Raw genomic sequence first — 23,601 nt, forward strand, 5'->3', positions numbered from 1 at the left:
ATTCCAGGTATGAGAAATATATTACACTTAAATGACTTTGTATTCCTCTTAGTTGTTGCTTTATCCTGAATATTTTAAAATGTCTCTCAGTTACTAAGCCCATGAATTTCCTGCAGCATTTAATCAATTTCTCTGGGGGTCCCAACTAGTTACCTACGTTTCATGCTGAAATATTTCTAGTCAAAAGAAACTTGTTAAAACTATTAGTCAGTAAAAGCGTTTCCCCTGTGAAGTTCTATTCCACTGATATTATTAAACTGTGAGCTCTTTGGGAGATTTCTCCCCTATCGTTTCTGTGCATGTTACTAGCTTGAAGATTAATTAAGAGTAGAAATTATTCACATTCCACTAAGAGCATAAAACTTCCTTGACATGAGATGGGGAAGTTAATGTGTTGAAAACAAAACAGTTAAAATTGCCATGTGGTCAATGTCCACATAACAGTGGGATGTAAACCTGCACCCCTGATTTCTGAAAACCGTCTTATTGTTGGTCGTACCCATTTTATTGTCAAGATATGACAAGCAGAAACATAATACAGTCTTTATTTTAAAGAGGAAATTAGAAAGACTAAATCACTAACTTACTCTTATGCACTTACTAGCAGCAGCATATGTTTGCATGCTTGACTGGCAAAGACCCAGGAAGAGAGGATAAGGTAATGGAAATAAGTACTTTGTTATGAATATGAGGAACTTATGCCAATTTTATCACTTGGTGGGGTAATTCTGTGATCCTGCACTTCAAGTGAGGATCCACACATGTTGGGAGTATGGCTCAGAGAACCAGGTCTGTAGAGTGGTTTCCCATCTCCAATTCACCTTCACTGTGAGCACAGGCCCCACTTCGAAAAGGAAGTTCTGGCAATTACACCAAGGAATGGTGTAACATTGTCCTAAATCTCCCAGTGCCGCACACCGCAGGAATTGTCACAGATGAGATGGAGAATTCGACAGACAAGCAAAAGGTCTGCTTAGCTTGGGGGAGCATCACTGGAAAATCCCGCCCACTGAAATGTTTGGCCCATCTGTTTTTGAAATTTTCTTTCTTTCATCACAAATTTTAACCAGTTTAAAATAGTTCAGGTTTTTATCCAGTTTAAAATAGTTCAGGTTTTTAACCAGTTTAAAATAGTTCAGGTTTTTAACCAGTTTAAAATAGTTCACCCAGTTCAGGTAAATAAACTTTACAGCTTGACATCCCCAATCTTGTTTCAAAATGAATCAATTGTTATTGTATAGCTAAAATAAAGACATTAAACAATTGTATTCGCCTGCATTCTCAATTCATTTTGAACATTGTAAAGGGAGACAGTTTCACATTTACTGGTAGCTCTGTCTTCTGTTGTTTTTTTTTCATTTTAACTTGAAAACATCACATCAGATGCTCTATAGAAAGTGAGATCAGCCAATTCCACCTGCAGTAACCAAGAATGTGTTTTTTGGTACCAATCTGAGAGGTTTGATTGGAATGTTTGTGATTCCTTGCTGTAGATAGTATATAATTTCAAGGCATTTCTACTGCCCAGAATTTAATGCCGACAATCAAAATTTAATGTACACGAGGAGTGACAGGACACAGAAGAAATACATACACCGCTGTTGTCAAATCTGTGATCATTGAAGCTCGAGGAATCCACATCCCAACACAAGATGTAGATGCTATCACCTGAAACATAAACATAAACCACTGTTACTTTTTAATAGTTTAAATATTGTAAAACAGAGGCCGGGGTTTTCCGCTCATGTTCATGTTGGACAGTTTCAGTGACAAGAGCAGAAAATATCGCAAGCAGTCCAAAGTTGCCTTTTATATTGGCGTGAAAGCTTGCTGTGATCATCCCCTCCCCCCATCAGTGGTCATCGACATCGGGAACATCATTATAATACATTTGCGCCTCATTATAGAATCATAGAATCCTATAGTGCGGAAAGAGGCCATTCGGCCCATCAAGTCTGCACTGACCACAATCCCACCCAGGCCCTATCCCCATAACCCCATGCATTTACCCTAGCTAGTCTCCTGACACTAAGGGGCAATTTAGCATGGCCAATCCACCTAACCCGCACATCTTTGGACTGTGGGAGGAAACCGTATTATTGGACCCATATACCATAATCATAACCCCCACCCCATCAAAAAATCCATCCAAGGCAGCGTGAGGTCAGAATGATGCAAATCTCTGGCTTCAAAAGGTGCGCCTCTGAGGGGAGCTCAGAGGTGAGTGCAGTGCTCGCTGAGTGGCTCCCCGTATTCAGGCGGTTGAGAGTACCAGCTCTGACCCGGGGACACCAGGCTTGACTCAGGAGTACAGGAGTCTGACTTTGGGAACATCAGGCTCACTCAGTGGACACCAAGCTTGACTCGGGGCTGCTGGGGATTCAAAGTGAGACCAATGAAACACTCAAGGGAGATTGGGATAACACTCAAGGGAGACCAGTGTATCACTGGAAGGGTACTGGAGAATTGATTGCAGGGCACCCGGGGGATGACTCCAGGGTACTGGGGGGAGCGGCGGGGGGGGGGGGGGGGGGGGGGGGAGGATTGATACGGTGGCAGGGTACCCAGAGGTTGACTGTCAAGTGTGAAATGTGTCATTCCTGAGGATGTCCTCTGCTGCTGGGCTGGAGCTTCTTAGAAGAGCCTCAAAGAGAGAAGGGAAACCGGGGCAGTGCACTGAGAGGAGGGTGGAGAATCATTATGGACTGTTGGTTCTACTCAAATTTGGGGAGGGGGTGGTTTCTGGAGGTGGGATGTTAACACGGGCAAGGCTAGTGGAGAAACACGCCGATGATCATTACCTATAGAATCCCTACAGTGCAGAAGGAGGCATTCGACCCATTGCGTCTGCACTGACTCTCCGAAAGAGCAACTAGTCCAGACCCAAACATCCCATAACTTCACCCATTTATCATGGACAATCCACCTAACCTACACATCTTTGGACTGTGGGAGGAAACCAGAGCACCCGGAGGAAATCCATGCAGACACGGGGAGAATGTGCAAACTCCACATAGACAGTGACCCAAGGCTGGGATTGAACCCAGGTCCCTGGCGCTGTGAGGCAGCAGTGCTAACCACTGTGCCACCCATTGCAGCTGAGGCTATTCAGCCGTAACTCAATTGATATGCCTGGAGTGAAACTAGTCAAGCGATCATGCCCACTCAAGCACCTTTATGTCTGTCAGTGCCACTGTGTGCTGCTCTGCATTTAATCCTTGGCACAATGACTTCCAAAATCAATGACTGTCATGATGTGTCTGCACCATTGGCTGACTGGGCAAGCAAATACATTCCCTCAGAGAGTTGGCAATGGCTTTGTGTTGTCATGTGTATTGACAAGCGCTCCTCATGAACCTGGTTGAGCGCAAGTGTTTGGAGTGAAGCTTTGGGCAATGCCTGCTCCTGAGATGAGAGGTGCTTGATGTTGCCAAAGAGAATGCAAAGTAAGCACTGGGCATCAATGTGGCAGCCAAACATGAGTTAGTGGGATTTGAGAGACAGCTTCAGATGATGAATGGGCAAATGGTCTTTAGGAGGCAAATGATAATTGTAAAGTCTCTCTCTTTGATACTGCAGTGAGGAAAACTTATGGAACATGGAGCCCGGTGATCTTTCTGTCATTCTTCTCACTCATAGGCAGGAGAGATTGATTGCGGGGTACCCGGGGGTTGACTCCAGGGTACTGGGGAGGAAGGAGAAGGGAGGGGAAGATTGATACGGTGGCAGGGTACCCAGATTTTGGAGTTTCCCAATCCATCACGCGAACCAGCCTCCCATCCATTGACTCTAACTACACTTCCTGCTGCCTTGGCAAAGCAGCCAGCATAATTAAGTAGAGGTGAGTTGTCGTTTGATGGCACCTGGCTAGACCCAGGATTTACAGACAGCACGTACCTGCAGACGTCCAAGAACCATTGTGGCCAAAGACTACGCATGTCAAATGAACTGATTGGTCACCTCTGCCACCTGCTGCAGGAGGTCTTCCACTGTGTCAGTGTTGCTGAAAGTGAGCGCAGCGTTCAATTGTTATGCAAGTGGCTCCTTCCAAGACTCCACAAGTGACCTCTGTGGTGTTGCGCAAGCCACCGCTCACAAGTTTTTGGGGTCCTGCTGTGTGGCACTGTCACCCTCCTCGGCCTGTGGAACTGCAGCAGAAGCGGTCACAGGAAGAGGGGATTTGGATTGGTGGGACACTCATGGAGTCACCTAGGTGGATGACTTGGGGTATGCACCAGCTGCTCCTTATGAGTGCCTAAGGACCCCTGGCTGCCTCCTTAGGATAGAGGGGCAGCTGGAGTGAGTTCGTCTGGCACTGGCTACCAGCAAGTGTACGGCACATTGAGTGCAGCTGATTAATCACTTATTAGATGGGTAGCACATATTTACTTTAAAATTTAACAATTTTGTTATTCAGAATCTGCTCTTTTTATGTTCTTTGCCAGTGGCTTCCAATGAATTGTTATTTAAAATACTACGCTAAGCAATCATAAGGAATTTACAACAGGATACCAAGTGACAACATATAAACACTGAACAGATTTGTTTGAAATTCCTCTGCCCTTTACTTTAGTTCAGGTGTTTCAAATAAATGTGTTCATATCTTGATAAAATGGATGAGGGGATTTTCAGACAAACACACAAAATGCTCATATTTGCCAATTATTTTAGGGTCACAGTTCTCAAATTCCAAGTTCTGCCCATACAACTTTTGGGAACAGGTGACTTCAATTTGAAAACCCTTGGGAGAAATCAAAAAATATAGCAACATAGAAAAGGGGAGACTGCTGAAACTTAATGGGAAATTGAAAGTAATTCCTGAAAGCAGGAAGAATATGAATTTCTCAGCTAGATGTTGTAGAGTGTACTTACAGGTGATAAACCACTGACCCACATAATAGTCGCTCTCCTGTTTGTGGCTGGGACTTTTCTTATCAGGTAGATAACTTCCTCAAAATACACAAGATTTGCAATAACAGTCATTAGAGTGAGAAGACTGTACAAGATGATAGCGGACACACTTAAGTCTGTGGAAAGAAATAAAACTCGTTATTTAAATGAGACATCTCCATTTTTACATAATTTCTTAAGTGTATTGATATTTGTTTCTAGCTGAATAAACACCAGGGGAGCGATTTTCCCAAAGAAATTCCAAATGTTGAATTTGCGTGACAACTGAAGTAATTCACACTGTTCTGTTTCAGTGGGAGTTCAGAGAAGAATCTCCCACACTCTGTGCACTGCTGAGTGCACCAGCGTAAGTCACGTAATAATCAGTGGCAGGGCCTATTCTCGCTGGAGAAGCCAGCAGCATAGCGCTGAGCAGGCCACTGTGTATCCGCCAATCTGTCAGCGCCGAGATCAGCACATGCGCAGTGGCCCTTGTCTGCCGGCCTCCTGATTGCTGGCCAGCTCAATCACTAGCCAGCCCTGGTGATCCCTGCAACGTTGGCCCTCTGCCTCCCCACAGCTCGATCACTGGCCAGCCCCGCAATCCCTGGCTCTCTCACCACAACCACGGCCTGATCACTGCTCCCCCCTCCAAGCAAGCCCGGGCTCAGCCTTGACCCTCCTCACCTCTGTAGCCCCGATCTCCCAATCCCCCCCCAGCCTCTTGCAGTACCGACCCCTCCCCTGCGCAATTCCCACCCATCCCCCTCTGCAAACCGAATACCTTACCATCCCGATGGCCAGCCCTGATCGCTGGCCTCCCTCCCTCTCCCACTGATCCTGGTGGCAGGGTGGCAGCGGGGCCCCACACCCCACCAATCACCTCAGCCCCGCCCCCATTAGACCCAACCTCCTCGGCACTGCCCCATGCCCAATGGGCAGTGCCAAGGTGCCCCCTGGGCACTGGCACTTTGCCACTTGGGCAGTGCCGGGGGCACAAGCTGGCACTGCCAAGGTGCCAATACTCAGGGGGCACCCCCCACCAGCCAACCCTCAGGGGGGCCCCAATTGCCCTCCTCTTCACTCCAGCGGGGTCAGGCCACCAGTTCCCCATTAGTGGGGAGCTTCTGTAAACCTGCTGGAGTAAAATACTCCTGGCGACAGGGGAGATGCTAGTGGGTCTGGAGACTTCAGTCCCGGGCCCGCTAATTTTATTTAAATTTGATTTAAATGCGTCTTGAATACATTAGGCAGCTCTGCGCCTATTTCCGGCACAGAGCTGACAGTGCCGGAAACCTGGTGCTGGGAGCCACTCTCGGGGCTGGACGCTCAGCGTGGATCACACTAATGTGGTCCTGCTTAAATCGCCCAGTCCGATGTGCTAAAAAATCAGGAGAATCGCCCGCCCCTAGGTATTGGTTGGGAAATTACCAATTAGAATCATAGAATCCCTACAGTGCAGAAAGAGACCATTCGGTCCATCAAGCCTACACCAACAAAATTCTCATCCGGGCCCTATCCCCTTATCCCCACATATTTACCCTGATAATCTCCCTGACACTAAGGGTCAATTTAGCATGGCCGAACAACCTAATCCACACATCTTTGGAGTGTGGGAGGAAACCGAAGCACCTGGAGGAAACCCACGCAGACACTGGGAGAATGTGCAGACTCTGCACAGAGAGTCAACCAAGGCTGTAATTGAACCTGGGAGAGCTGTGAGCCAGCAGTGGTAACCACTGTGCCACCGTGTCGCTCTGTCGCAACTAATATGTTTTTCAAACAGGCTGTGGTGTTTATAACCTTTTTAAGAAGCTGCACAATAGTGTATTTAGAATTTTCAACAGAAATTAAACTTATCACAGATGTATGTTGAGCAGATGCCAGATAATTCAAGTATGGTTGGCCTAATCATATCTAGTCAGGTTATTATTTTTATAGTTGATGCTTGTTGATTGGGACCCAGGTATAAAAGGTATCTCCCTATTGAAAATGATTATCTGTACTGAGTAAAACTGCTATAAATGCCTCAACAATGGCAGGCAAGACATCTGCTATGAAAGAACCCGAGGAAGTACATTTCTCACACTAACAGTTTTCCGACAATCAACAGGAGAGGTTTTGTCCCCACTGTTTCCTTTGTACAGATCTCTTGAATGGAAACGTGATTATTTTGTAACTGTAAACACAGGCTGTCTATGCAAACTAGAGATTCTTGAACTCCCAGTGAATCTGAGACTTTTCAAGAAGTGAGATGCAATGGTAAACCACCATATTTCCTACTTCTTGTTGAAGTTCCATGCATCTTCAATTTGCACTAATTTTATAGCCAATTGGGAACCACCAGGTGACCAGATATGTTCAATAGTGTACACAAATGTGCCAAAAGCTACAAGTGCCCTCGGGCATGGGTTCGCGACACTTTTGCTTCTGGGTGTTATAACAATTTCATGGATCTTTTATAAATACAATTGCACATATATGTTTTTTTATTTTATTTTTGTTTGACTTAATGTGAAACTTTTTGCTGACACCGAGCAATAATTTTGTCCAGGTATTGCGGTGTTTTCAACATGCACATGTGCATGCCCTGGTCAATGTTCATCCTCGCTCAGAACTTAGTTTTCACTAATATTGTTGCTGAAAATCCAGCTTTATGTAAGTAGATTGTAGTCGATGTAGGGAACAAAGTGTTAATACAATTAATATGGGTTATAATGTGGGGTACATTCATGAAAGCTGCCTTTCGCTTCATATATTTCCACCACAACTCTTAGCCTGCACGTCTGCTGTGGCTAGAGATTAAGGTATTGTAGCTGATAAACCCAAGCTGTTTTCTGTTTCCCTTTACATTTTGTACTTTGCTTCTAGATTCCTTGTCTTTGAGAATATGATACTTCATGTTTACATGGGGACACGTAAGGTCATGAGCAGACAAAACAGGCTTGGGCATGGGGCTAACAAACAGTACTGTAAATATATGTTATTATAACTATTATTGAGAGAGATTCTGCAGCTTGAATCTTTCCCCTGCCTCTTGTAATAAAGAATACCGCTCCCTGATCAATTCTGGACTCAGAGTGGCATTTGTCCCACAACACTTTAAGCTTGCAGAATATAGGAATATAGGAACAGGAGGAGACCATTCAGCCCATAGAGACTGCTCTGCCATTCAGTTAGATCATAGCTAATCATCTACCTCAATGCCATCTTCCCACACTAACTCATATCCATCAATATCCCCCAAGGATGTGCGGGTTAGGTTGATTGGCCATGCTAAATTTCCCCTAGTTTCAGGGGGATTAGTAGGGTAAATATGCAGGGTTATGGGGATAGGGCGGGATTGTTGTCAGTGCAGGCTCGATGGGCCAAATTGTCTCCTTCTGTACTGTAGGGATTCTATGAATATCATCAGTCTCCAGAGATCTATTGATTTCTGTCCTGAACACGCTCAATGATTGAGCTTCCATAGCCCTCTGGGAATTTTCACTATCCTCTGAGTGAAGAAATTCCTCCTCACCTGTCTTAAATGACCCACCCCTTACTCTGAGATTATGTTCCCTGGTGTTAAACTCACCAGCCAGGTGAAACATCAAATCTACATCCACCCTGTCATGCCCTGTAAGAATTTTGTAAATTTCAATGAGATCATCTCTCATTCTTCAAAACTCTAGAGAATACAGGTCCAGTTTCTTCAATCTCTCCTCATAAGACAATTCCTCCCTTCCAGGGATAAATCTGGTGAACCTGTGTTGCACTCTCTCTATGGCAAGGATATCCTTCTTTAGATAAGGAGACCAAAATTGGACCTAATACAAGAATAATTAATGCAGTATTCAGTTGCACCATAGCCAATGTGATCTTACTTCAAGTGATTTCTGCACACCTGCATTGTCTAACAAGAGTCACTAGAGGGCATCAGGAGTGGAAATCTTGCCTATCCTTTTTACACTTCCAGCCAGTAACAGACACGCACAATTGCTGTTCAATTTCGGATCTCCCAAGCCAGGAGCTTATGGCATCTGGCTCTGTTTGTTGTTAATTCCTGTCTTTATCCCCCTGCATCTGTTTTACATTTAAAGGGGGAGTGTAGTGAGCAAGTGGCATTGTGGTCATTTGACTAGTAATCCAGAGGTGCAGGAAATCTGCCATCCTTACCTGGTCTGATCTATATTTGACTTCAGATGCACAGCAATGTGGTTCACTCTTAACTGCCCTCTGAAATGGGCTAGCAAGCCATTCAGTTTGAGGGCAATGAAAGATGGGCAACAAATACTGGCCCAGCCAGTGACACCCACATCCCAGGAAAGAATAGGAAAATGTCAACTGTATTTAATGGACATACCTTAATGCAAATACAAATTCAACAAAACCTGCTCATATTAATTACTCACATGGCAGTGAAAATGTAAACCCAGTGAGGGAAAGAAAATGAAAAGGGTGATTGTTTACTCTGGACAAAGTGATTGGATTGAAAAAAAATGGAACCAGGCTATGGGAAAATAAGAACTAAAACCAACAGTCAGATAGAGATGTGACTTTCTTTCGTTTGGTCCCTGGGCTGCATTTTATCACATTAGTAAATTGAAGCAACACTCAGATTCTTGATACAAAAAAAGGGTCAGCGGCAATAAAACAATGAAACGTGTGGTGAAGGATTACTGAACAGAAATGGTCATCAGTGAACTGAGTGAATGAATGAAGGAGAGGAATGTGCACATTTACCTCCTGAGAAACTGGCACTTGTTAAAAGCAAGATCTAGAGAGGATACAACTGATCCAACCTCATGTGTTCTGAAAGGCAGACAGGATGGCTGTGATATAAAAAGCGAGTAGTGGAAAAACTCAGCAGGTCTGACATCAGGTCTGTGGAGACAGAAATGGAGCCCAACATGATTATTCATCAGAAATGATAAGTTTTGGTAAACTTTTAGGAAACAGCATCAGCATAGTATTGCTGAGAATATTTCTGGTGATTGAAGAAAAATCAAAGGTAAAATAGCAGTTGGGATTTTGAAAAGTACACTTTCTGAAGTCAGAGAGAAATCTGGTAAAATGACTAATTGCACATTTTGCTACAGAGCGTTGGCCAGTCTTAAAATGAAATCCAGCTAAAGGCATATTTTAGCTTCATTCCTCTGAAGCTCTCTCCTAGCTGTTCTATTGTCAAATATTTTTGCACTTTTAACTCAAGACCTCTCTGCTACATTCTAGTTCTTGCAAAGGCACGTGGCCCAATACTTCATATTAACTGTTCCGATGCTAAATGTGATGATGGGCTGATTTAATCTCCAATGTGATCCTTCCAGATCCCGTTGGTGCTACAGAGGCCCAGTACTGTTTTCTTGGGGCATGCTGCACCACCAGCAGCTCCTGGCATGGTGCACCATGTTGAGAGGGGCACAGACATTGGCATTCCCTGTGTGTATTGAAAGGATGTGATGGGAGCTTTCTGACATCACACAGCTCAACCAGTTGTACAGAGTGTGGCAAAAGAGAAAAAGAGAGATAACCCGAACAATAAAGAGTGAGAAGGCAGCAGAGAGAAAGGATCCCTGCTCAGAAAATCAGGAAGACAAATTAGTTTGGATGGAGCTAAGAAAAAGCAATGGGCAGAAAACATTGGCAGGAGTTGTTTATAGGTCCCTTAACAATAGCTGTAGTGCAGGACAGAGTATAAATCAGAAAATTAAGGATGCATGTGACAATGATAATTATGAAAATCAAGGGGGTACTTTGATCGACGTATAGACTGGTGAAACCAAATTTGCAGTAATAGTGTGAAGGGCAAATACATAGAATGCATGCAAGATAGTTCTTTTAGATCAGTGTGTAAAGCAAGCAACCAATGAACAGATTATTTTAAACCTGTATTGTACAATTCATTAACAACTTTGTAGTAAAGGGAAGAGAGACGCTAATATTATGAAATTTTATATTGTGCGGGATTTTCCGCTCCCACTGCAATGTGTTTTGTGGCAGCTGCTGCTTGCCGTTGGCAGTGGGATCTTACAGTCCCGCCACTGTTAATGGGGTTTCCTATTGTTCGCACTCTCCGCCACCAGAGAATCCACAATGGGAGGGTCACCATTGGCGGGACTAAAAGATCCCACTGGTGGGAACGGGTGGAAAATCCTGCCCATTTAGTTTGAAAATGATTTAGTTAAGTCCAAACCTTGGATCTTAAATGAAACAAAACAAACTATTTATGTACAAAGGGCAATTTGGCTACGTTCGATTAGTAGGTTAAAATATGAGCGTAGACAATCAATGGTTAGTATTTAAAGAATTAATACATAATTTACAACAAATATATGTTCCCTGAAGGTGCAAATGCCCCATAGAAAAAGTGCTCCAACCATTGTTAATAAAATGATTGTACTAGGGACCAGAACAGAAACCCCAAAGTATGTTGTGAAGCCTGATTAGGCGCCAATTGTTTTTTTAATTTTGGCATTGATGTGAGGATAAGGTGTTTCACTCCAAGTGTGATTCTATGGACACACTAGGAAGCTATTATCAAAACAAACTTTATTTTAACAATATGGTTTAACTATAACTAATGAATTAGCTTAACTTTTACCAATTGAAATACTTAACATGACATGATACAATTCTTATCTATCTCTATTATTTCCAATTTAAGCAATGTTCCTCATAGACTTAAATTTCCCTTCAAAAGTCAGTCAGCAAGCAATACAGCCTTATGAGGCTCCCAGAATACCTTCCAGAAGCCTCCAGAACATCTCTGAAGAGAAAGGCCCAGCAAGTTCCAAATAGCAGACTCCAGAGAGAGAGAGAAAGAGACCTCCTGTTCCTTGGAGACCCAAGCAGAAGCTAAATTTGTTTTTCCCTGTAGCTTAACTTCTCCCATTAGCACATGACTCTTTCCCTTGTCAATCAACCTAATTAAACCCCACTCTGAAATCCTTGGGGAAAAACCAAAAATATACAGAAATAGATTAGCTCAGATTAAAACAAACACCCCTGTATCTAGAATCAATTATTTTTCTACATTCTCAGCATGTAGATTGCTTGCAGCAGACAGACTGGCACCATATAAAGAAAGCTGGCTCTTAAACATACCATTCACAAGAGCCATGATATAAACACATTTCTTAAAGACTCAGTATCATCGCAATTGATAGTATTAGAAAAAAAAGGAGTCTTATAATGTTGCCAAAAAGAATCATGTCCCTGAAGGAAAGGGGGGATTTTAGAATCCAGCAAAGGAGGACCAATAAATTGATAAGGCAAGATAAAAAAGAAAGTGAGAGTAGACTAGCAAGAGACATAAAAGAATGGTAAATATTTTTGATAGAAATGTAAATAGAAAGAGATGAAAGAAACATGACCAGTGAAATTTTAATGAGGAGTAAGGAAATGGAAGTTGCAGGGAAATTAAACAAATAAGTTGTACCTGTCTTCACAATAGAAGACTCAAAAGAAATTATGGAAATAATGGGGAACAAAGGGTCTGGTGAGAAGAGGAACTTAAAAAAATCGACATAGAAGATAATATTAGAGAAACTGATGGGATTATGTGATGACAAGTCCACTAGACCTGATGACCTGCATCTTAGAGTATAAAATAGGTAGCTACTGAGCTAATGGATTCATTGGTTTTGATCCTTCAGATTTCCTTAGATTCCAGACTAGCCCAAACTTTGAAAATGTGACAAACACAACCTTGATATTTAAGGAAGGAGAATAGAGAGAAAGTAATGCAAAGAGAGCCTGAAGTATTTTCATTATTAATTTTTATTTAAATTCATTTAAATTCATCAAATTGAGCAAATTCATCTAAAACAAAAGCCATACATACAAATTTAAATAATTTCACTTGTTTTATTCAAAACAGAAAAGGATACCACTGCGTAGAGACCATATAGTATATATGAATTATAATCCCTAACAATCTACCTCCTCCTTGTCTTCAGAACCAAATAATGGCCACAATCTGCTTATTGAATGGCATCATCATGTGGATCATCAACATCATCTTCATCAGCATTGTCACGGGCCATATCATTCCACAAATAATCATCGTCTGCACCATCAAGTGCATTGGATAGCACATGTTTCTTGAATGATTTAATGACAATCTCCATTTTGGTTTCACCCTAGCCTCGACAACCCATTTGCACAGGATTGCTAACATTGGAGACTTTGCTGAATGTCTTCTCTCCTCTGATCATTCAGCCATTTCACTTTTTTCTCATGCTATCCTTGGATGGATTGCACCAAATAAACCTGTTGGACTTTAACCTGGTGTTGTGAGACTACTTACTATGGATTGTTTAGAGAGACATCCAGTGGTTGAATAAGGCAGGTTAGACCACTGGGAATCACTGAAATATCACTGTTTTTCTATCTAACTTGAGCAACAACATCATTGACATGGTGTGATCTGTATATGTTCCAGATTAAGTGACATTTTCTTCACATAATCCTCCTGGTTGGAAATTTTAAACTTTTCTCAGCATACTTTCAAGTCACCTTTGCCCATCCATCCTTCATCGTGAATATGGACGACTGCTCCTTCTGGGAATTGCTGTTTTGGGAGGGTTTTTCTCTTGAATAAAATCATTGCTTTAATCTTTGCCCTATCAGGCATACTTGAAAACAGAACTGTGAATTTACTCTTCATGGCCAGTTGTCTTCACTAATGCTATTTTCTCTCTAACTAGGCTCACCATTTGACTGGCTGGCATGTCATCTGGAGTATTGTGTGCAGTTTTGGTGTCCTTATCTGAGGAAGGATGTTCTTGCTATAGAGGGAGTACAGCAAAGGTTTACCAGGCTAAGTCCTGGGATGGCAGGTCTGTCATATGAGGAAAGATTAAGTCAGTTAGGATTATATTCACTGGAGTTTAGAAGAATGAAAGGGGATCTCATTGAAGCGTTTAAAATTCTAACAGGGTTAGACAGGGTAGATTCAGAAAGAATGTTCCCAATGGTGGGAGAATTCAGAACTCGGGGTCATAGTTTGGGGATAAGGGGTATCTGAGAACTGAGGTGAGGAGAAATTTCTTCACCCAGAGGGTGGTGAATGTGTGGAATACACTGCCATAGAATGTAGTTGAGGCCAAAACGTTGTCTGATTTCGAGAAGAAATTAGATATAGCTCTTGGGGCTAAAGAGATCAAGGGATATGGAAGGAAGGGGGGGATCAGGATATTGAATTTGATGATCAGCCGTGATCAAAATGAATGGCAGGGTAGTCTCGAAGGGTGCGATGGCCTACTCCTGCTTCTATGATGTTTCTATGTTTCCATTTCAAAATTCATGAGAGTATCATCCATGTTCCTCATACTGGCCATTCTGTATCCATTCTTTTGTGGATGTTTGATTATAAATTACTGAAATGTGATAAGCCGCCATCAAGTTCTGCTGGCATATGCTGTGAAATCTTGATATTTTGTCACAGTACAAACTTGTTTCTCTTCATATAACTGGTACAGCAGGGCTGGCTTTGAAAACTGCAGTGCCTACTTTGCTTGCTTATTTCTTCGAATGAAGACTCGGATTGACCAGTGTGAAACTGATGCATTTTTGGAAGAAGTTCATCTTCCAGCTGCAGCTACAGGCTCGGCTTTCCTCTGTTTGCGCATTTATTCTTCGGCACCCACCAATTTACAATGTTCTTTTCCAAAACTTTGAATTTTCTAGCTGCTGCACAATTATTTGGCTGCTCTACAATCTCAACAGCTTGAAGTTTGAACGGGGCTGCAGTACTGTGTATCTGCCATTCTTTCTTTGCCATATTAGAGGGTGGTATTGGTGAGAAAATAGCACACACTGGTCAGGTAATAGCCTTGGTGTTACATGTTGATGTACACAGACTGGAGGAGCTGAACAGCTGCCTTCAATAGTGTGATATTCTATGATTCTATCATAGAATCTTTGCACCAGGGTGAGTTTGACTTCAGTGTTGAGCAGGTGGTAAGTATAAAAACTTTGGATTTTGTTTTTTGCAAAAAGTTTGGAGTCAATTTAGCCACAAGGCACATGAGAAATGAACAAATTTTGGGCCAAAAGTAGGGGGCTGACTTTTACACGAGATTGACCATTACTCGAGTATATATGGTAATATATTAGCATGGATTGAGATTGGTTATTAGACATAAAACAGTGAGTAGGGGTGGGATTTTTCGGCCTGGCTTAACCTGAGACCAGAAAATCCCGCCCGAGGTCAACGGACCTTCCCATTGTCCGCCCCTCGCCTGCTCTGATTCCCGTGGTGGGCGGGACAGTAGAATTCTAGCATCGGAATTATTAGAATATGTTCAAGTTGACAGGCTGTAACGAGTGGAGTAGCTGAGTTGGAGTCAAATCTGTAGCCAATGCAGTGCATCAGGGAGTGGGGGATTACCTTTGTTCTGGGAGGCAGTCTCATTCCTTAGGCTAAATCGAACTTTAGAATTAGTCATTGGTCACACACAGGAGGATGTGTCAGCAAGTCAGACAGGTTAAGGGATCCAGCTTGAAGCAGAGTGTTGTTTCCGGCGAGCAAAATGGCATGTTTCCCTCGAGGGAAATGGGTCAGTTTTTGTCTCCAGCTCTTACCACATTCTGTCAAAAAAAACAGCTGCATGTGTTTCATGATGTCAGTAAGAAGTTTAACAACACCAGGTTAAAGTCCAACAGGTTTATTTGGTAGCAAAAGCCACACAAGCTTTCGGAGTTCTAAGCCCCTTCTTCAGGTGAGTGGGAATTCTGTTAACAAACAGAGCTTATAAAGACACAGACTCAATTTACATGAATAATGGTTGGAATGCGAATACTTACAACTAATCAAGTCTTTAAGAAACAAAACAATGTGAGTGGAGAGAGCATCAAGACAGGCTAAAAAGATGTGTATTGTCTCCAGACAAGACAGCCAGTGAAACTCTGCAGGTCCACGCAACTGTGGGGGTTACAAATAGTGTGACATGAACCCAATATCCCGGTTGAGGCCGTCCTCGTGTGTGCGGAACTTGGCTATCAGTTTCTGCTCAGCGACTCTGCGCTGTCGTGTGTCGCGAAGGCCGCCTTGGAGAACGCTTACCCGAATATCAGAGGCCGAATGCCCGTGACCGCTGAAGTGCTCCCCAACAGGAAGAGAACAGTCTTGCCTGGTGATTGTCGAGCGGTGTTCATTCATCCGTTGTCGCAGCGTCTGCATAGTTTCCCCAATGTACCATGCCTCGGGACATCCTTTCTTGCAGCGTATCAGGTAGACAACGTTGGCCGAATTGCAAGAGTACCTGGTGGATGGTGTTCTCACGTGAGATGATGGCATCTGTGTCGATGATCCGGCACGTCTTGCAGAGGTTGCTGTGGCAGGGTTGTGTGGTGTCATGGTCACTGTTCTCCTGAAGGCTGGGTAGTTTGCTGCGGACAATGGTCTGTTTGAGAGTTGTGCGGTTGTTTGAAGGCAAGAAGTGGGGGTGTGGGGATGGCCTTGGCGAGATGTTCGTCTTCATCAATGACATGTTGAAGGCTCCGGAGGAGATGCCGTAGCTTCTCCGCTCCGGGGAAGTACTGGACAACGAAGGGTACTCTGTCCACTGTGTCCCGTGTTTGTCTTCTGAGGAGGTCGGTGCAGACGCTACGACAACGGATGAATGAACACCGCTCGACAATCACCAGGCAAGACTGTTCTCTTCCTGTTGGGGAGCACTTCAGCGGTCACGGGCATTCGGCCTCTGATATTCGGGTAAGCGTTCTCCAAGGCGGCCTTCACGACACACGACAGCGCAGAGTCGCTGAGCAGAAACTGATAACCAAGTTCCGCACACACGAGGACGGCCTCAACTGGGATATTGGGTTCATGTCACACTATTTGTAACTCCCACAGTTGCGTGGACCTGCAGAGTTTCACTGGCTGTCTTGTCTGGAGACAATACACATCTTTTTAGCCTGTCTTGATGCTCTCTCCACTCACATTGTTTTGTTTCTTAAAGACTTGATTAGTTGTAAGTATTCGCATTCCAACCATTATTCATGAAAATTGAGTCTGTGTCTTTATAAGCTCTGTTTGTTAACAGAATTCCCACTCACCTGAAGAAGGGGCTTAGAGCTCCGAAAGCTTGTGTGGCTTTTGCTACCAAATAAACCTGTTGGACTTTAACCAGGTGTTGTTAAACTTCTTACTGTGTTTACCCCAGTCCAACGCCGGCATCTCCACATCATTTCATGATGTCATGCAGGGGAGCGGGGCCTAAACACACCCGCAAAGCCCGGCTGCGCTGAGAGTGGGGCACCATGTTTAAAGGGCGCCCTGATCAGAACATGAATGATCATCTCCCCCTGCCCAGCAGGGGCACCTCCCCACACCCAATGCTGGCACCCATGCCCTTACCCCCCCCTCCAAACAACTATCACTGGCATCCCCAGCTCCCATGTCTGCTCCCGGGCACCACTACATAAAAATGAATCCCCCCATGAGGCTCCCACTGGGGTCCAACCTGGTATTGCTCCCTGACACAGGTTGGCATTGCCAGACCACTGCCTGATCATATCCCACTCTCCTGGGGTCTATACTCACATTTTTGCCCCCAAGGGGGGAATCCCCACAATAGGTTCACACCTGTGTTAAGCTGTTGTAAACCGTGCCAATGTGACGTCACATCAGCACAGTGTGAATATACTGTAGGGGGAGTCAATATATAGTGAGGGGGGTTAATGATATGGAAATCTATTCAAGTGTATGTAACTCAGGTTCACGCCATTGTGGGCATGAGCCTGATCAGCTCATCGGTGAGGGGCGGCGAAATCGGAAGTTGCGATCTTGTCAGATCCGTGACTTCCAGGTTTCGCTGCATCTTGAGCCAAGGGCATTGCCATGGGGGCATTGCCTGGACATGACCCTCTCTCCTACTAAGAGCTGTAGTGTCACCACCACCAGGGTAGGGAGGACATTCCTACAAAGGAGAATGTTACAGCAGGGAGGCCACTAACTATATTAAAATATATTCGCAAGGGGTTTCCATCATTGCATGGCAGGAACCCCATTATGTCACTGGTGGGGGGGCTGGATCAATCGAATGGGGCAATCCCATCAGCTTGAAAGCTGTTTCGGGTCTCCCTCCTTGATTCTCCATTCCCTCCACTATTCCTGCCTGCCGAAAGAAGCATTTATAGTCCGTTATTATGGGGGGAATGTTACCACAAAATGGCAGAGGGTGGGATTTTCCGGCCGTGCTTGCCTCAAGGTCAGAGATTCACACCCAAGGTCAATGGACCTTTGTATGTTCTGTGTCTCGCCCGCTGCGATTCCTGTGGTGAGAGGGATGGGAAAATTTCTCCCAGAATGTTGTTTCCAGTGAAAAAACCAGAATGTTTCTCTTCAATGAAGAGGGTGTTTCTCTCCAGATCTTACGACACTCTGCCTAAACAAATCAAGGGAGCGTGTTTCACAACATCATGCATGGAGGCAGGGTCTAAACATGCCAGCAAAACTTGGCTGCACTGAGACTGGGGCGCCATGCTTAAAGGGCACCCTGATCATGACAGGAATAAACTTCCCTCCCAGGCCAACATGGAGGTTGCAGGGTCTCCCCTCCTGACCCCCCCATCGGAGTTGGCACTTCTCCCCTCCCAACTTCCCCCCGATCATTGATCCTTTCCTGCCCCACCCCTCCCCACAATCATCAGCTCCTTTCCCCCTCCCCCCGAGCATTGGCCCCTTCCTCCCCTTCCCCATGATCATCTACCCTTTCTCCCAATCATCGGCCCCATTACCCTTCCTTCCGATCATTGGCCCCTTCCCCACCCACCCCACAGTCAGAGCCGGCATGGACTTGGTGCCAAGCTGGCAGTGCCAACCTGTGCCAAAGGACAGTGCCAAGGGAGAGGCCATGTCCCTCTCCCCTCGGGGCTATACTCGCCTTTACAACCCTGGGGGGACCCCACGACAAGTTGATATCTAGGTGAATCTGATGTAAATGACACCAGTGTGATGGCACGCCGGTGCCCACTGAATATCCGGTGAGGGGGAGAAGACCTGGAGAGAGTGCTCACTAATGACATGCTAATGTATTAAAATGAGTTTTCTGCGGTCCTGTGGCATGTTTCACACCATTCTGCCGGCAAGGGACCGGGAAGATCAGAACTGGGAAACCCGCTGGCACGAGTTACGCTTTCTGGATTTTGAGCGTGAACCACAATTCCCACAGACTGAGAGTGTGGGCTCAAAATCACCTCCTCTGTTTCTCACCAGTTTACTTTCATATACTACTTTCGCTTTCTTTATTAGTTTCTTGGTCCTGCTTTGCTGAATTCTAAAATATTCCCAATTCTCAGGCTTCCGTCTCTATTGATAACTTCATATGTCTCTTTTTCTGATCTAATACAATCTTTAGCTTTTCTGGTCAGCCAGAATTAGAGCACCTTTCCTGCTAAGTCTTTGTATCTTAATTGAAGAAGGATTCCAAGGATTCAATTATAAGGAGAAATCACATCAAATAATTTTGTATTGATGGAATATCGATGGTCATGGGGTGATTTGATTGAAATATTTAGGGCTTTGAAAGGAATTGATGGGAGAGGTAGAGAGAATCTTTTTCAATTGATGGGGAGTGTTGGTCAAGCAAAAATAATCTTCAAGACTGGGCCAGGCTGTTCAGGGGAGAAGGTAGGAAACACCACTTCACGCTACATATAGATTCTAAGTCACTTAAGACGTTTAAATCTGAGATCAGCAGATGTTTGCTCGCTAAATATATTATGGGATCTGGAGCCAGGCAGCTGGATGGGGTTAGGATACAGATCAATTGTGATCTTATGAAATTGTGAAGAGGCTCAAAGGGTTGAATGACTTACTCCGGTTCCTTTGAAACTGAAACTCAGTAACAAGATTAGAATGCGACTGAAATATTTTTAATAACACCAGTGCACATGAACTGCTCCAGGGGCTTTGGCAGTTTTACTTTTCAACCAGCTGCTTGAAAATTGAGGCAATCATTGTTGTTAAGAATATCTCTTTTGCAAAGAAGCATCCCCACAACAACAACAACTTGCATTGATGTATCACCCTTAAAGTCGTAAAACATCCTAAGGTATTTCACAGGGGCATCATCGGGCAAAATCTGTCAGGAGCTAAGAAGATAATAGGGCAGACGGCCAAAGGTTTGGTCAAAGAGATAAGTTTTAAGGAGTGTCTTAAAGGGAGGAGAGGAAGGGAGGCAGAGAGATAAAAGGAGGGAATTCCAAAGCATGGGGCCATGGCAGCTGAAGACACAGGCATCAGTGGAGCAGTCAATAAAATTGGTGATGCTCAATAAATTAGAATTGTAGAAACACAGATATCTCAGAGGTTGGGAGGAGAATACAAAGAGGCAGGATGGAGCTCTAGCAGCATTCAAAACTGAGGTTTCAAATTTTAAAACCGAGGCGCTGCTTAATCAGGAGTCAATGTAGGCTAATGAGAACAGGGGGATGGGTGAATGGTACTTGGTGCAAGTTAGAACTCAGGTTTGGATGACCTGAAGTTTATAGAGGGTAGATCATAGGAGGCAGCTCGGGTTTGCATTAAAATAATGAAGTTCAAAGGTAATACGGACATGAATAAGACTTGCAGTAGCAGATGGGCTGAGGGATGGGCAGAGTTGTCTGTTGTTATGGAGGTGAAAATAAGCCATCTTAAGGCTGAGTCGTCAGAAACTCATCCTATGGTCAGACATGACACTTTTTGAGAATGGTCTGGGTCAGCCTCAGACTGTTGCAAAAAGGGATAGTTGGTGGTTAGAGAATGGAGTTTGTGGCCGGGACTAAAGACAATGAACGTAAGAACATAAAAAAGAGGAGCAAGAGTAGACCATATGTTCCCTCGAGCCTGCTCCACCATTCAATATATCATGGTTGATCTTTACCTCAATTCCACTTTCCTGTCCATTCTCTATTCCCTCTGAGTCCAAAAATCTGTTTATCCCAGCCTTAAATATACTCAACAAATTAGCATTCAGAATGCTTTGGAGGAAAGAATTCCAAAGATTTACAACCCTCTGAGTGAAGAAGTTCCTTCTCATCTCAGTCCCAAATGATGGATCATTTCTGAGAATTCTAGACTCTCCAGTCAAAGAAAGTAACCGAGAACATCTACCCTGTCAGAATGTTATATGTTTCAATAATATCACCTTTCATTCTTCTAAACTCCACAGACTAGAGGCCCACTCTATTCAACCCTTTCATCATAGGACAAACCTTCAAAGCCAGGAATCAACCAGGAACCAGGAAGCCAGGAACTTCATCACGCTACCTCAAAGACAAATATACCCTCTCTTAGACAAGGGGACAAAAACCCTGTACATTGTCCCAGGTATGGTCTCACCAAAGCACAGTACAATTGAAAAGATGAATTTTTATGTAGGCCATTTGGCCCTTCAAGCCTGTTCCACCATTCAATAAGATCACAATTGATCTCAACTCCACATTCCCGGCTACTCCTGAAACCTTCCATGCCCGTGCCTAACAAGAATCTATCTAGCTCTGCCTTCAAAATATTCAAAGATTCTGCTTCCACCATCTTTTGGGGAAGAGATTCCAAGGACTCACCACCACCCTGTGAGAGGAAAACATTCTCCTCATCTCTGTCTGTAGATTCTCCCATAAGAGGAAACATTCTCTCCACATCGGTCCTGTCAAGACCCCTGATCAAAGTTATTTCAAAATATAAGCAGCTGGATTGAAGATGAGAGACACAGGAACTGAACTGTACGGTGTAGTCCAATGCAGAATCATATAGTCTTGATGTCAAAAAAGTCAGGAATTTGGAAACCAGATTTGAGAAAGCATTCAGGTGCGCACAAGAAAATAAGCAAAGTGCAGGGGTTTGGTGTTTAAAGTGACAATTTAACCCGGCAGTTAACTTGTAGTGAGGGCTAAAATGCTCCCATTATGAGAGCTAGAGAAACTTAAACAGCGGAAGACAGGGGTGCACAGGGGACAGGGCTAAGGATGATGGCGGATTGCCAGGGAATAGAGGTACAGAGTTCCTGTGGGTGTTCCCGATGGAGCTGGCCACTCAGGAGCCACCTATACTCGCTTCAACATTCCCTGCCGTGCCCATTGTGTTTTATGGGACTTTCACAATCAATAACTTCAGCATCAGTGTGAAATAAAACCATTCTCAGATAGACGTAAAGGGTCGAAATAGAACAGCAAGGCTGCCTCCCCCAGGTTGCAGTGTTTTGATCAAGTCCAGATTCAGACTGTATTTACAGACTGCAGCGAGGTGCCAAACAAAATCACATTAGAATTGTAAATGAATCCTAACCACTTGCCTATAGCATCATTAAAATAACTGAGTTACAATATTAACAACATAGAGAAGTTTAGTTAACTCTTCATCTGCTGTATAAACTGGAATAATAGTTAGGAAATGCTGCGATTGACAGATTAAAGATTTGTTCATATTTTTAACATTCTGAAAAAGACGGAACAGAGTTGATTCTGAACCGTTCGAAGCTAGAATAGTAAACGGCGTTGTTGCTACAAGACTGGATGGATTTACTTGTGCCCGACAGTGGAGCAAAGTTCAGCAGCAGCCCCATTCTTGTCGCTTCATTTACAAGGAGAGTTGAAGTGAGTTAGAGAATGGAGGGGGGGTTACTTGTGGGCAGAGCGGAAAGTTAGCAGTATCCAGTTAGCTCAGAAAGCCCCTGAGCTTTCCTCCAAATGCAGCCACGCAAGTGTCCTTTGGCAGCCCCTCCTCACAGCAGCCCGGCTCCTGCAGCATTCAGTGAGACTCACTCAGGCACCGGCTTCTCGCCCCTTCCCACCCAGCACATCCCCCAGATTTCAGCTCAGGACCCGGCTCTCTGCTGCTCGCTTCACTTTGGCATCTGCGCCCATTGCAGATCCGCTTCACATCGCCAGCTGCCCAGACTGAGAACGGGAGCAGTTTGCGGCATCTTCATTGTCTTTCCCAGCGGCTAATTCACAAATCCCAATTTTCATGCATCATGTCGGCAAGGATTGAATTAAACTCCATTTTCTTACTCACCCTTTAAAATATCCGCGGCTTTGGGTGGACTGGAGCCGCAGTAAAGAGCCAGGCTCTGGTTTGCTCCGTCAGTCATCTCTCCAACAGCCACACTAACTTTCTGTTCGGGTTCAGGAGGCGGACTGAGACCAAAGCAGCCTGGCTGTAACTGCACACTGGCAATCTGCTGCAACTCCCCACACCTTGATTCACTCTCGCCTCGCAGAGGTTCAGCATTTGCCGAAGTACAAAAGCTCGGAAGCAATCTCGAGATTACAAACATATTTTAAACTGAAATGTTAGCTCGACTGGAAAAGCACTGCAATGGCCAGTATCTCTCAATACCAATAACTAACCACATCAGTGCCAACAGGCTGCCCATTCATTCATAAAGTTTTGGCAGAGCTAAATATCTCAGCTAACTTAGAAACAACTTTGATTACCACCCATCAGCCGAGAAACATAGAAAATAGAAGCAGGAGTAGGCCATTCGGCCCTTCGAGCCTGCTCCACCATTCAATTAATCATGGCTGATCATCAAATTCAATATCCTGATCCCCCCTTAACCCCATATCCCTTGATCCTCAAACTATGACCCCTAGTTCTGGACTTCCCCATCGGGAACATTGTTTCTGAATTCACCCTATCTAACCCTGTTAGAATTTTATAAGTTTCTATGAGATCCCCTTTCACTCTTCTAAACTCCAGTGAATATAATCCTAACCTACTTAATCTCTCCTCAT

At 44.2% G+C, this 23,601-nt stretch overlaps 1 protein-coding gene across 1 annotated transcript in view; it reads right to left on the bottom strand.

Annotated features, from left to right (window-relative positions):
* LOC144506227 (organic solute transporter subunit alpha-like) overlaps positions 1-23,141 on the bottom strand; it is a 32,451-nt gene extending 9,310 nt beyond the window's left edge. Inside the window, exons 1-3 of the mRNA XM_078232084.1 lie at positions 22,880-23,141; positions 4,873-5,027; positions 1,595-1,668 (exon numbers count right to left, since the gene is read on the bottom strand). Coding sequence (XP_078088210.1) covers positions 1,595-1,668; positions 4,873-5,027; positions 22,880-23,141 — 491 coding nt within the window. The remainder of the gene's footprint in view (positions 1-1,594; positions 1,669-4,872; positions 5,028-22,879) is intronic.
* Positions 23,142-23,601: the final 460 nt, after the last annotated feature.

Source organism: Mustelus asterias, chromosome 17 (genome assembly GCF_964213995.1).
Source record: "Mustelus asterias chromosome 17, sMusAst1.hap1.1, whole genome shotgun sequence".
Classification (NCBI taxonomy): domain Eukaryota; kingdom Metazoa; phylum Chordata; class Chondrichthyes; order Carcharhiniformes; family Triakidae; genus Mustelus; species Mustelus asterias.